The sequence below is a fragment of the Puccinia triticina genome, chromosome 17A, assembly GCF_026914185.1.
Source record: "Puccinia triticina chromosome 17A, complete sequence".
NCBI classification, from domain to species: domain Eukaryota; kingdom Fungi; phylum Basidiomycota; class Pucciniomycetes; order Pucciniales; family Pucciniaceae; genus Puccinia; species Puccinia triticina.
In genome coordinates, this window is record NC_070574.1 from 704,848 (window position 1) to 717,926 (window position 13,079).

Here is a 13,079-nt window from a genome sequence, read left to right on the forward strand (position 1 = left end):
TCAGCTACAGTTACAATTGCAACCTGAGTTGGGAGAATAACAGACAAATTTAATCGCTAATGTTTAGCGTTTTTAGCGCAAAAAAACTACGCTACATTTCTTTTAGCGCCCCAATCGCTAATGCAGCGATTAATTAGCTAAGTTAGATCGCTAATTAGCGACGGGAGTAGGTAAGCAACGCAGAGATAGTTTCATTGAATTAATTAGTAATAAGAGTGAATTATTGGTATCTTTGAATGTATATCAACTACTTTGTATTGGATTGCATCAAGAGAGTCTTATTGCTCTTATGATGTTTGAGCTTTTCCTTTTGTATTTGGGTTGCAAACTTGAGTTTTTTTTCAGCTTCGTCATAAACCGCCTGGCAGTCCGCAAAATAGTGATCGCCGGGAGTCGTCATGCGTTTGGATAAAACCAGGGCGTTCCAGAGGGGTACGAACACGGCTTGACTGGCGCCGATTAGTTGCTTGGTTGGGAGGGGTTGATTGTTGGCTGGTGCTCATTTCAAACAATTTAAAACTGGCGAAAGAATCTGTAGCTAGAGTTGAATGGAATCTGATAAACGGTTTGAATCACGATATAGCCAGTGGCAAGAATATAGCGCAGGGGCTCACTTGTTTTTTTTCTAGAATATCTATGCAAACTGATTTATGAAACCACAATTTCTGTCAAAAGTTGCCAGAAAAGGGTTTCCCCCTTTTCTGGCCGCTTGTAATGTTTTGCCCCCAATAAACCCGGGGCTGAAACTTGTTACAATCCTGGCACCTGCACGCTTCCATGGGTACAAGATTCCAAGCAGTAGCTAAAGTGCCCGCTAATGCAGTGCGCACTCCGCGGTAATATTTGCCTACTCAGCGCTTGCAGAGCTCGTACTGTTGGATTACGCGTAATCCGACAGTACGACTGTGCTACTGTTGAGTTGTACTGTTGGATTTCGTGAAATCCGACAGTACGACTGTGCTACTGTTGAGCTGTACTGTCGGATTTCATGCAACAGTAGCTGTACGAGCGCTGGGGGCGCTCGGGAGCGCTCACAGAGCTCTTACTGTCGGATTACGCGAAATCCGACAATATGAGCTCTGCGAGCGCTGGGGGGCGCTCGGCCCGTCAAACTCCCAACTGATTGCTCATTTTTAGCGGTGCTGGTGTGTTCCAACCAGGTCAAAGCCCCGCTAAAGTACCCCTACACTGCTAATTACTCAATGTAGTGGTGTAGCGGGTACTTTAGTGATTGACAGCCGCTGCACCACTAAATTACATGTAAACTTAGTGTTAGCGCCCTCATTGTAGCTACGCTACATGGGAGGCGTAAAAAGATTAGCGGCACCTTCGCTACGCTACCCCTAAAAAGTGTATTTTTGCGCTACCGCTAACGCTAACCACCATTTTATTTAGCAATGGTTCGCTACGCTACGGAATTAGCACCGCTAATGTAATTTAGCGTAATAGTTGGGGTGTTGCCCTTGGCAAACTTGAGTCTTGTGTCCAATCTGCAGCCCGCAAAGGAATTTATTCTTGTTGCGTGTAATGGCACGTTCTTTTGGTTGACTCTTTCAACAACTAACATAAGATAAATTCCTATTAGTCATCTAGAGCAGCTTGAGATACCTGTTCTCTCCAAGCTGCTTGAGTATGGGTTGTGGGGGGATGAAATCCTCTTCTCTCTCTCTTTGCCTCCTGCAAGCAGATTTGATATCTACTGGCTTGGCCCTGAGAGGAGAGGGGTGTGTGTGCCTTTCAGGCCACCTCCCTCCATCTAGGCTGTCTAGGGACATCTCCCTAAGGTTCAAGCCCAACCCGTAACTCCAGGGAACTGAAGCCCTGCTTGGAGCTAGCCTATCCACACCCAACTCTAGCTACTGTGCTTCTGCAATGCCATGTGCTTATTATGCTACTACCTGCTCTATCAGATTTGCTAAGTCTTTAAGTACCTCTATTCTCATTGGGTTGTGTCTACTATGGTTCTTCTGTGATCCCCGTGAAAGCACGTCCGCCCAGTTTTCTTTTGATATCACCCTTTTTGCTACCAGATTTATCTGCTGCTCTATGAGTATCTTTTGGATGAATTTCCATTCTTTGTTTGCAAACTTGTCTTTTGACTTCTGTTTGTTTATTGCCATCTCTGTGGTCGTGTTATCCATCCCTACAATAAAGTTTTTCCTGCGTCTTCCACCAAGCTTAATCAACATCATCAGCCCTAGCCTCACCGCAATGGTCTGGAGGAGTGATATCCTTTCTTCTTCTACATTGAGCTTGAGGGAGATCCCTTTCTCCAACTTCTTGCGTGACTTGAGGAAGAACTACACCCATTGTTTCCCAATAAGAACTCCTATCCCAAAACCAGTTGAGGTGTCCCCTACCCCGCCCACCTCTGTTGGTTGGCAGAGGTTGCTTTTTATCCTTGTATACCCAGCTTTTCAGCCACTGGTATATGCTGCATAGGTAGCATTGTAGCTGAGGGAGGATATATGATATTTGATTTAGCCTACCCGCAATGACTTCCACTTTGTTGTACCAAAATTCTGTGCCTGTCTCTAAGAATACTAGTACCTGTGCTATCTGTTTTGCTAGTTTATCTTCTGGGAGTCTGACAGTTTTGTTGGTTCTGTTCCACACAAATCCCACAAACCTTTGTTCTTTGGCAAACAGCTTGTATTTTTCTTTATTTGTCTTCACCCCAAGTTTGTTGTACCTTTTCACCACGCCCGTCATGATTAGGTTTGACCCTTCTCTCTTCACAAATAAATTGTTGTCCACCCACCTGAAAATGGTGAGGACGTCAAATTCTGCCATCATCACCCGCTTCCACGCGTCTGCTGGTTGCCCAAAAAACCCGCATTGGCTACACCTCCAAACGCAATCCTTGTATCTAGCATGATTCCCCCGTCAAAATCTTGAGCCATAAGGTATTGCCACTGATCTGGTCTTTTTGGGATCTGCCAATATGCCTTCTCCCAATCAAAGATTGTCAACAGAATGGGTTCTTTTATCTCTTTCAGGAATTTTGCGACAACGTTGAAGTTGTCCCGTGTGGTTTGGAATTTGTCTGAGTCAATAAAAAAATTGACCTATGGGATTCTGCATCTCCCATGGGGCAGCGGTGGGTAGTTACGATACGCTACAATAACCGCCGTTATCCGTGTAGCGTTGTTATGACTGGTCTGGCGGGGTTGGGAGGCGGTCTGGAGATCCTAGCTAGAATGTAGATTGCTAGACGGGGAAACTGTAATGATCTCCCCCCTGCGCCTCTAAGTAACAGAGGCGCATGACATGTATGTACAATTGAGTGACATGTTCTCCCGGGGCAGCGCACAGCGCGTGAACGCGGCTCATAACAAGCGTAACGCTTGCCGTTACTGCGCTCAGGTGTTAGCGCTAATAGTAACAACCAGTTGTAACCCCGGGCCCGTATTGTAACGGGCCTGATTTTTTTGGTGTGTTACTTGCGTTGCTAGTAGCGTAACATAGAGAATGTCAATTGGTACCCGTGGCGGGTACCTAGTACCGCTTGGCGGGTACCGCCCACACCCGCCCCGCACCCGTGAGGCGGTGCTGGGTGCGGTACTAGGTATGTGCTTTTGGCCATAAAGCAGTGAGTGCGGTACCCAGGTACCGCCCACAAGTACCGCCCATCACCATGGTCCTGCTGCAGCAGATGGGTAGCCTGTGAAACTTTCAGACATGAAGATGTCACCAAAGCAGGACCAGATGTCCAGAATTAGTCCATATACCCCCGCTTCGCCCAGCCAAGGGTATATCACCAACCAACAATAATCATGGCTCCGACCCGCAAAAAACATAAGAACCAATCATCTCGAGCATCTTCAACCCACGATAATCCGACCAATAATCAAACAGATGAAGGAAATCCAAGTCAAGCTTCCACCAAAGACGACAATACCGATGCTCGAGCCAGCACCCAGCCACCATCTGGAGCAAGTCACATAATCACCGATGAGGAGGAATTAAGTGAGAGCAGTCAATTATTTACATTATATCCTAACCAATTCTGACCAACAGCTATTTACCTGTAGGACAAGCTAAGAAGATTTCTTTAAACTCCATTAGCTCAAGCTATGATCAGTATGAGATGCCCGAGCTTTCCAATCAATTGGACAAGCATGGCCGACGGATGATCGCCTATCCTTGCAAGCTGTAAGCCATTTGTATTCATCTCAGCCCTTCAAAATTTGTATTCATCTCAGCCCTTCAAAATATCACATAACTGAATTTGAGCTTCAGATGTGGCACAAAGATCAATCGTCCCACCTCAGACTCCTCTTGCAGCAATCTGAACAAGCACGCATCAATTTGCCTTTGCAAACACCAGGAAATTAAATCGACACATTCATTGGCTGGTCTAGGAATTAAAGGCACCGGGGAAATCATTCCAAAGGAGGTAAGCCTACATTTCTTTTTTTCAGATTGTATAGTGACCAAGTAAAATCCCAGGTTCCCCAACTCTGCGCAATATGGTGCGCCGAGGCCGCTAGACCATTCTCGGCACTTGTGGATGCTAGCCACAAAGCGATCCTCCACCCCACGGTCATCAAACATTTACCAAGGCCCCATGACGTTTCTGGGGATATTCACTTAATTTACTCGGCAATACAACAAAATTACCGTAATTCTTTAAACGTGAGGTTACCTTTTTTATATAAATTCTTGATTGTTTGACTGTGCAATTGATCAAACTGAATCCTTTTAAACTGTTCAATCTTTAGGCTCACAAAGGAGCCTTATATCTTGGTGTTGATGCATGGCAATCACCCAATGGTTTTGATATCCTTGGCACGGTGATCTACCGATTAGTAGAAGGCAGCAGCGGTGATATGAAGCTAGAGGCTATGCCTCTCGACTTTCTTCGGCTGTCTTGTAGCCACACTGGTGAGTACTTGGCCAAGACAGTCGCTTCAGTTGTGGAAAAATTCGGAATTAAGGACAAGGTGAGATGTTTCCTTGAGTTGTTTACTACGATTGCATTCTTTGCTTTCTTTGATACTGAAGCACACAATATCTTATTTAGATATGTGGTCTTGTGAGCGAAAACGCCAAAAATAACAAAGTAATGGTGAGGGAGCTCAAGAAGCTTCAGTGGCCTCGTTTTAGAGGCGAGGCCGATTGGATACGCTGTTTTGCGCATATCCTTAACCTGATCGTTCAGGCTATTCTATGGCCGTTTGGTAACAAGAAGCAAAAAAATACGGGGTCAATTGATGCAGATGTCGACTCCAATGGGTCACAAAGTGGACAGGATGACGCTGCAGATCAAATCCAAATGTGAGTCCGACTCTCATTCGTCTCTAATGAACCTGATATGTGCTCAATGTTCTCGGATGCTACTCTAGTCTTTCCCAAGGCAAAAAGGATGATTCAACCCTGATACGAGATGAAGATACCAAGGCCGAGGAGGAATCCCTCTGCGCATCAGATGATGATGATTCACTCAGTGAGGGCAACATCAAAAGAGCTAGTGAAGAAGACAATGGTGATAACTATACAACTGATAGTTGCAAAATAACACTGGCTAAGGTACATAATTTATTTCTCTAGATTTTAGTTTGCTTGAATGGTACTTGCTAAGTTCTTCCTACAGTTTCGTGCAATCGCTAAGAAGTTACGGTTCTCACCAAACTCAAAAGCCAAGTTTGTTGAGATTTGTGAAGACAAGGAGTGTGAGACTCCACATAGCGTTGAGAGCGATGTGCGTACACGATGGAACTCGACGTTCTCTCAACTCCAAAGCATTCTTTGGTGCAAACCTGCAATGTAAGTCCCCCTTTTGCTTTGGTGGTAACTTACTCTCAATTAACTTTATTCTCTCCTGCATTTTTGAAGTCTTGAGTGGCAGAGTCTCAAGCAACACGGTGTTGAGCGCAAATATTACTTGGATCGGGCAGATCTAGACTTAGCGCGGGATGTCAGCCTGTATGTAACTAACCGTGTCTGAGAGGGTTGTTACTATCAAGATGATGGAGTAAGATGCCAAGGATGAGCCAATGGGTTCGTGGTAAGACCTGTAAAAGGTTTCACTCTATCAGTAATCTTGACTGAGAGGCTTGATCAATTAAGGTGCATCCAGATCAACACAGGGTGTTAATAGGCATCCAAGGAATAACTCAACTTGGGTTCGTGGCTTTACCTACAGAAAGGTAAGGGTAATCAAGAGTTGAGAGTATTCCTGAATTGAATGATGGGTGAGAATGAAGGCACTGTTTAACTATGTATGTGTTAAACCTTGCTGTAATAATATTCTGAGGGATAAACAGTCCTGGAGGGCGTGTTTATATAGAGGGGGAATGAGCAGGAGGGAATATGAGGCGCTTGAGGACCAGGGGGGAACTGGAAGCGCTCAAGGGAAGCAGATCCTCATGAGGATCAACATTGGAAATGATCAGGGCAGTGTAATGATCAGTACTGATCCTAGATCAGTAGCTGTGCACACTAACTGATCATAACCAATCAGTGATTCCATTCAGTGCTCTTTGAATTGGATTACATCATGTATTGTTTATGTATTTATATCATAACCAATATGTTATTTAAATGGGAACTGAGGCGTAACAGGGGATAAATGAGTGATACCTGTCTTGGGGTGTTTCACGTGTGCAGTAATATTACAATGTGTTGTAATCTTACTGTTTACACGTAATTAACTCTCATAACAACATTACATTATGGTAACTGTATTTAACTATGGTTATATATAATGTAATGTATAACAAGAGTACATTCTTAAGCTTGTATCTAATGATATTCATATGTAATAAAAGGTGTAAAGGGAATGTACTTATATGAAATGTGAACAATTGCAGGTACTTGGTACGTGTAAGGTACTGTGACATGTACTCTGTGGCTGACACTTCCTCCCTCCAAAAAAGGCTGATCAAAGAATTAAAGATTCCTTTTATCAGCTCTGTATTGTCTAAGGACTTTCTCAGAGTCTGGGATTTGGTCAGTAGTGAGCCATTCATCTTCTTTAGAACCACTGTATCTAACTAGATATTGTTTAATGTCCACATTGTTTTTTCTGATTTTTCTGTGTTGTAAAACCTTCTTTATCTTCACAACTTCTTTCTCCAGTCTTGGAATTACAACTTTAATATTGTGTTTCCTTAAAGGGAAATTTTCATTGTCACTAGGCACGTAAGGTTTGATTAAGCTAACAGGGAAAGTAGGATGTTTTCTTTCTAATTCACCTGTCAGTATAACTTCAACAGCATTCTTTCCATGTAAGGCTTTGATAACAAATGGTCCTACAAATCCAAGTTTATTAAAGCCAGAGAAACACAGAAACAAAGATCAAGGGTTCCCCCTACAAATCAACCAAATTACAAAAAAAAAAATGCAAGGGTTCCCTCTTTCAAAAAAACCAATTACAAAAACAAGCCTTCTAAACACAAAATCCAAACATCACAAACTGGACCCACTATCCATCCCTGTCTAGCAGGGGTTAAAATAGTGGGTGGATGGCCCCCAGCGCGCCGCATTGAAGGCATTATGCAAAGGGGGGCCACCGAGTAGAGCCCCTCAAACTGTGCAAGTGCAACAGCGGAGGGGGTTGAGGACGAACCGCACGCTGGAAGTACAGCGGCAGAGGACGCCCTGGGGGATTATCCGAACACACAAGGGCACCCCCTTTTATATGCGTTCCACCAGCAAGCTTGCCTCAACTCCGCCCTGCATGCTTCTTGACAACAACGCCACCGCCACACCCCTGATGTATATCTGACGCGGCACTGACTACAACTCAACAGCTTCACCTTTTCCTTGATGTGAGTGCGGCGCGGCCATCCCACTCATTCAAAACTCACACCCTTCTGACCAGCAGCCAACCCCAAAAACCATCAGTAACAGCAACGACAGCAACACCCAAAAAAAGCCATGATCTCGGACCTCCGGCGACTCAACCCACTGGCCAGGCCAGATTCACAGATGCTGTCAATCGCCGGCGGCCTCCTGGCCATCTCATCGACCGTCATTCTGTCAAAGTCCTTCCTGTGGGGCCGGTTCATTGACATGTTCACCAGCCCCAAACAGCTCAGCGCCTTCTTGAGCTCCCTGCCCACCGTCGTCGGCCTGCTCACCGGCCTGTTCCTTGTTGGCTCAGGCCCTAACAGTTTCCGAATCATCCTCATGCACATCACAGGCCAGCGGATCATCAACCGGCTCCACAGCGCCGCCTTTGCCTCTATCATGCGCGCCGACATCTCTTGGCAAGACCTTTGTGCCTCCTCCTCCTCCAACATAATCACCACCACCAGCAACAATAGCATTCTCATCTCTCATGGCACCGGAGACCTGGTATCAGCCCCATCGAGAGCCTGCGTCTGCTGCCGGACAAAGTAAGTCGCTTTCTTCCCCTTTCCCCTTCAACCAATACTAACTTCTTTATTTTGGGGTCACCAGGAATGCGGGTTCATCAACTTCCTGTCGATCCATGATGCAGTGCATGCCAAGGACCACATCGTGAACCAATTGGAGGACCAGATCAACCTCAAGAACGGGCCGACGTGCATCCGGATCGGCTTTGGCAAGCCCGAATCAGCCCCGCAAACGCCCGCAACCCTTCTGATGACGCCGATCGGGAGTGCCCGAGCCGGCAGCAGCAGCGGAGGAGCAGGAGCAGGAGGAGGCTTGGTGAACGGGCTCTTGCAAGCGATGATGATGCTCTCCCTCACCAACATCCCCGGGCCCAATGGCATTGTCTCCTCCACCCAGATCAACAACCTCTGTCCCAGCCCTGCAGGCTTCACTAGCGTCGGCGGCGTCATGCTCGGCCCTAACGGCGACCCCGTCCTCCAGTCTAGCCCCACCCGCGCCCTCTGGGTCGGCAGCATCCCCTCCCAAACTACTACTAATCTGCTCATGGACATCTTCTCTCCCTACGGCGCCATCGAATCAGTCCGTGTTCTGTCGCATAAGAATTGCGGATGTGAGTGCTCCCAACCTGCCAGCTGCTGTGTTTCTATCTTGTGCTGACTTGTTTTTCCAGTCATCAACTTTGAACATCTTGATGATGCCGTCCACGCCCGCAAAGCTCTCAGTGGACGAGGGATCCTTGGCAGTGAAGTGGGCGCAGTCAAGATTGGTTACGCCAACGTTCCGGTCAAAGCCCCTGGCACCTTCTCGCCCTCGGGCCAACTCGACGGGCTGTCACAAGACCAGCAGCTGGCCCAGCAACAGCTTGCCTACGAGACCCTTGCCCGGATCAAAGGCGCCTCGGCCGTCTCGCTCGACCAGCAGATCTTGAGTGGCAGCATCCAGGACTACTGCTCCAACCTGGCCATGAGCTTCATTCCCAATGGGATCCATGCGCTCAACGGGCTTCCCCTGGGCGGGAGCATCCCAAACACGGCTGCCGGCTTCCCCCTGGTCCCCACCGCGATGGTCGCTAACGAGTCCGGCGGCACCTCGCTCGACCGCAAAGCCGGCTCGACAACATGCACAGCCCCTCTGCCTCCGATGACGGAGATGCAACTCCTGCTGAAAGAGCTCTCTCTTGAGCCGATGACGGAAGATGAGAAGCAGCACCAGCAGTACGAGGAGAAGGACCAGCAGCTGGCGGCGGCCGAGTTCCGTCCGCCAGTGACCTACTACACCACCGTCCCGCCGCCGACCAACCAGCTGGACCCGCACCGAAGACTGGTCAGTGCGGTCTCCGACCCGGCCCGATTGAGAGAAATCCGCAAACGGTTCGACTCCAACACGCTCAGCCAGGAAGAGATGGGCCTGGGCCAGATCGCGAGCGAGCTGCTCGAGCAGATCATCTACCTCTCCTCGGACTACATCGGCCCAGAAGCTCTTCGAGAATGCTCGTACCCGATCAAGATGCTCATGCTCGAACGCTATGCGCCCCATCTGGCGATCATCGGCTGCCACAAGAACGGGACCAGGGCGGCGCAGAAGATGATCAAATGTGCGAGCAGCGCCGAGGAGATGCGGCTGATCTCCCAGAACCTGCGTCCCTTCGGCCCCCCGCTCCTGCTCGACTCTCTTGGCAACTACGTGATGCAATGCTGTCTGCGCTTCGGCGCGCCCTACATACAACGACTTTGTGTTTAATGCGATCGTCCATCGGTGTTGGGAGGTCGCCCAGACCCGCTTCGGCGCCCGCTCCGTCCGCACCTCCAAGCACGCCTTGCCGCTCGAAATCAAACGAGTCGCGATCGTGGTGATCCTAAACTCGATCCCGCTGGCCACGAACCCGAACGGGACCTTACTGCTGACCTGGCTGCTCGACTCGTGGGGGCTCCCGGGGAGATATCGGCTGCTAGCCCCGCGCCTGCATCTCGCCCACCTGTGCACCCACAAACTCGCCCCCGTCACCGTGCTCAGGATCATCAACCAGAACTTCGACCCCGCCGCCTCCACCATCCTGCTTGACGCCATCTTCTCCGGCCCCAGGAAACAAGTGCTCGAGGAGATCCTCGCAGACCAAGCCCATGGCGTGGCCCTCATCTCCAAAACTCTCGCCGGACCCGCTGCCGCCCTCGAGGGCTCCCGGAGGCCCGCGATGGCCGAGAAGGTCAAAGACATGCTCGTCACCTTGCGCGTCCAGCACATCCCTGGTACGCTTCCCTCTCCCAGCCCCCCTCTTTTTTTGTTGTTCTGGCTGACCCGTGGGTTCTGGGACAGCGTACAAGAAGCTGGCCGAGGAGGTCGGCCTGCCCCCGATGACCAGCGCGGGGCCCAGTAGCAGTAGCAACGTGATGACGAGTGCGGGCGCAGGGGGAAGCACGCCGGTGCGCAGCGGGTCGGGCGTCGGCATGGGCAGCAAGGGCCGGACTCCTACGGCGGCGGGAGGCGACGGCGCTGGCACCCTGTGGTCCTCTTCCTCCGGCACGCCCTCGCCCAGCCCCGCGAAGACTATCAGAACCGCCGCTCGGACCCCCGTCGCTGCTGTCGGCCCCAAATCGCCCCTCCTCTCGCCCGCCAAACCCGCGGATCACTTCCTTGTCGCCACTCCGTCTCCTGCTCCCGCGGCATCGCGCTCCCCCGGCCGCAAGTCTTCTTGACCTTATCTCTCCCACTGCTTCCTCCCTTCTCCACTCGGTCCTCCGCTGTCCTCGTTCATTACAAAAACTGCGCCTGGGATTTGTGATCCCGGTGGTGAATAAACTGGTCAACACATGTTCAATCATCATTAAATTTGTTTTTTACTGCCGTCTAACTGAAAATGATCTATTGTCCTCAACAATTAATTAATTTAGAATTTTGTTATACCAATCCTCAAACACTTGCGTTCACTGATTTGTTGAAAATCAATAAAAAAATCAACCCGCCTTCCGTAGAATGAATGGATCAAGTGGACAATTGAGCTATGTCCCCCATCCTTTGCAAAATCAATTCATTGATCCGTAGGTGGTGCTTGCATTGTGACCTGATTGAGATGAAGATGAGTGTGGGCTGTGCTCAATGTTTGTACAACTTTGAGTTTGAAGAAGCAAGTGGTGATAAGGAAAGGCTTGACATAATTTTTAATGACAGCAAACCATATAACTTTTTACATAAATACACAAACAACATGGGGAAAACTTCTTTATTGATTGTGGAGATTGCAGAATTGATTCTGGGTTTCCCAGTGGTTTTGGCAATTATATACTGTTGCAGCAACACAACTATTTTTCTTGAGACCCCGCAGCGGCGCAGCCGCCTTGGCCTCTAGTGAGTCTCTCAATTTCTTAGGGCCAGTGAGGTTAGTAAAGTTAAATGTAGAAATAAGAACTTCTTCTCCAACTTTAAACTGGTGAGGTTTATGAGTCTTATCCCATCTAGTCTTATTGTATTCAAAAGATTTTTTAATACATTCTGCGGCGTAGTTAGCTGTCTTAGTCATCATTTGATGGAAGTCTGCTGCATTAGGATGTATTGTCACAGATTTAGATAAAACTAAGTCTTTGGGGAACCATGGAATCCATCCTCTTTCCAATTCAAAAGGTGTAATATTTGTAGAGCTATGTTTGCTGGAATTGTAGGCAAACTCAAGGGCTGGTAAGAGTGAGCACCAATCATGAGTATAATTATCTTTGTCCTTAAATTCCAATCCATAGGCACAATATCTTCTGATAATGTCTTCAAGAGTCTGAATCATCCTTTCAGCTAATCCATCAGTCTGTGGGTGGTAAGCTGTGGAGAACTTTAATTGTGTACCACATAAATCATAAAGTCCTCTCCAGAATTCTGACGTAAATTTAGGATCTCTGTCTGTGATAATGTATCTTGGGCATCCTACATCAGCAATTATCTTTTGCCAAAACAACATAGCTATATCAAAAGCTGTATTCTCTTTATGACATGGAAGGAATTTGGTTCTTTTGGAAAATCTGTCTACTATTACTAGGACTGAATTATAGTTATCTTGTGCTGCAGGTGGTAATCCTGTAACAAAGTCCATGTTAATGACAGACCATCTTTCAGTAGGTTCTTCAATTTCCTGTAATAGTCCATATCTCTTTCCTGTAGCTTTGTTGGCTTTTTGGCACCTTTCACAAGATTCACAGTAGTCTTTAGTTTCATTCTTAAAGTTTGGCCACCATGCAATGTGCTTTACTCTCTCTGTAGTGCGCTCTACAGAGAAATGTCCAGCAGTGATATTATCATGGCATTCTCTAAGGAACAAATTGATATGTTCTCTTTGCACTAAGACTACTACACTAGTATGTTTGGTTCTATGGTAAAGTAATCCTTCAAGAAGAGAAAATCTGTCTTCTTTGAATGCTGTAGCCCAGGGTTCTTCTAATGAGTTAATTAAATCCATGTTCTTATACTTACTCTGTAGGATTTCTCTAATGGTACAAGTATTCTTATTAGTATCATAAGATTTTCTGATTTCATCCCAGAATTCTTCTTCCATTTCACATACATGTAATCCAAGGATATCATAATTTTCTGAAGGGGCATCATATGCAGGATTATCTTCATTATTATCAAGGGGAAATAAAGCCATGATTTTTGCAGCAACTTCTCCGTCCCACGCTGGGTTCTCTGGTAAATTGTCTAAAGACCATCTGCTAAGACCATCTGCATTTTTATGGATATTTCCAGCTCTGTGGATAATGGTCATGCTTCCTCTCCAG

General features: G+C 47.5%; 1 protein-coding gene across 1 annotated transcript; it reads right to left on the reverse strand.

Moving 5' to 3' along the window:
- Positions 1-350: 350 nt before the first annotated feature.
- Positions 351-503, reverse strand: PtA15_17A59 (uncharacterized protein; the record flags this gene model as incomplete). Its single annotated transcript, XM_053164562.1, has 1 exon — positions 351-503. The coding sequence occupies one exon, from the start codon at positions 501-503 to the stop codon at positions 351-353; it is 153 nt and encodes a 50-aa protein (XP_053028133.1).
- Positions 504-13,079: the final 12,576 nt, after the last annotated feature.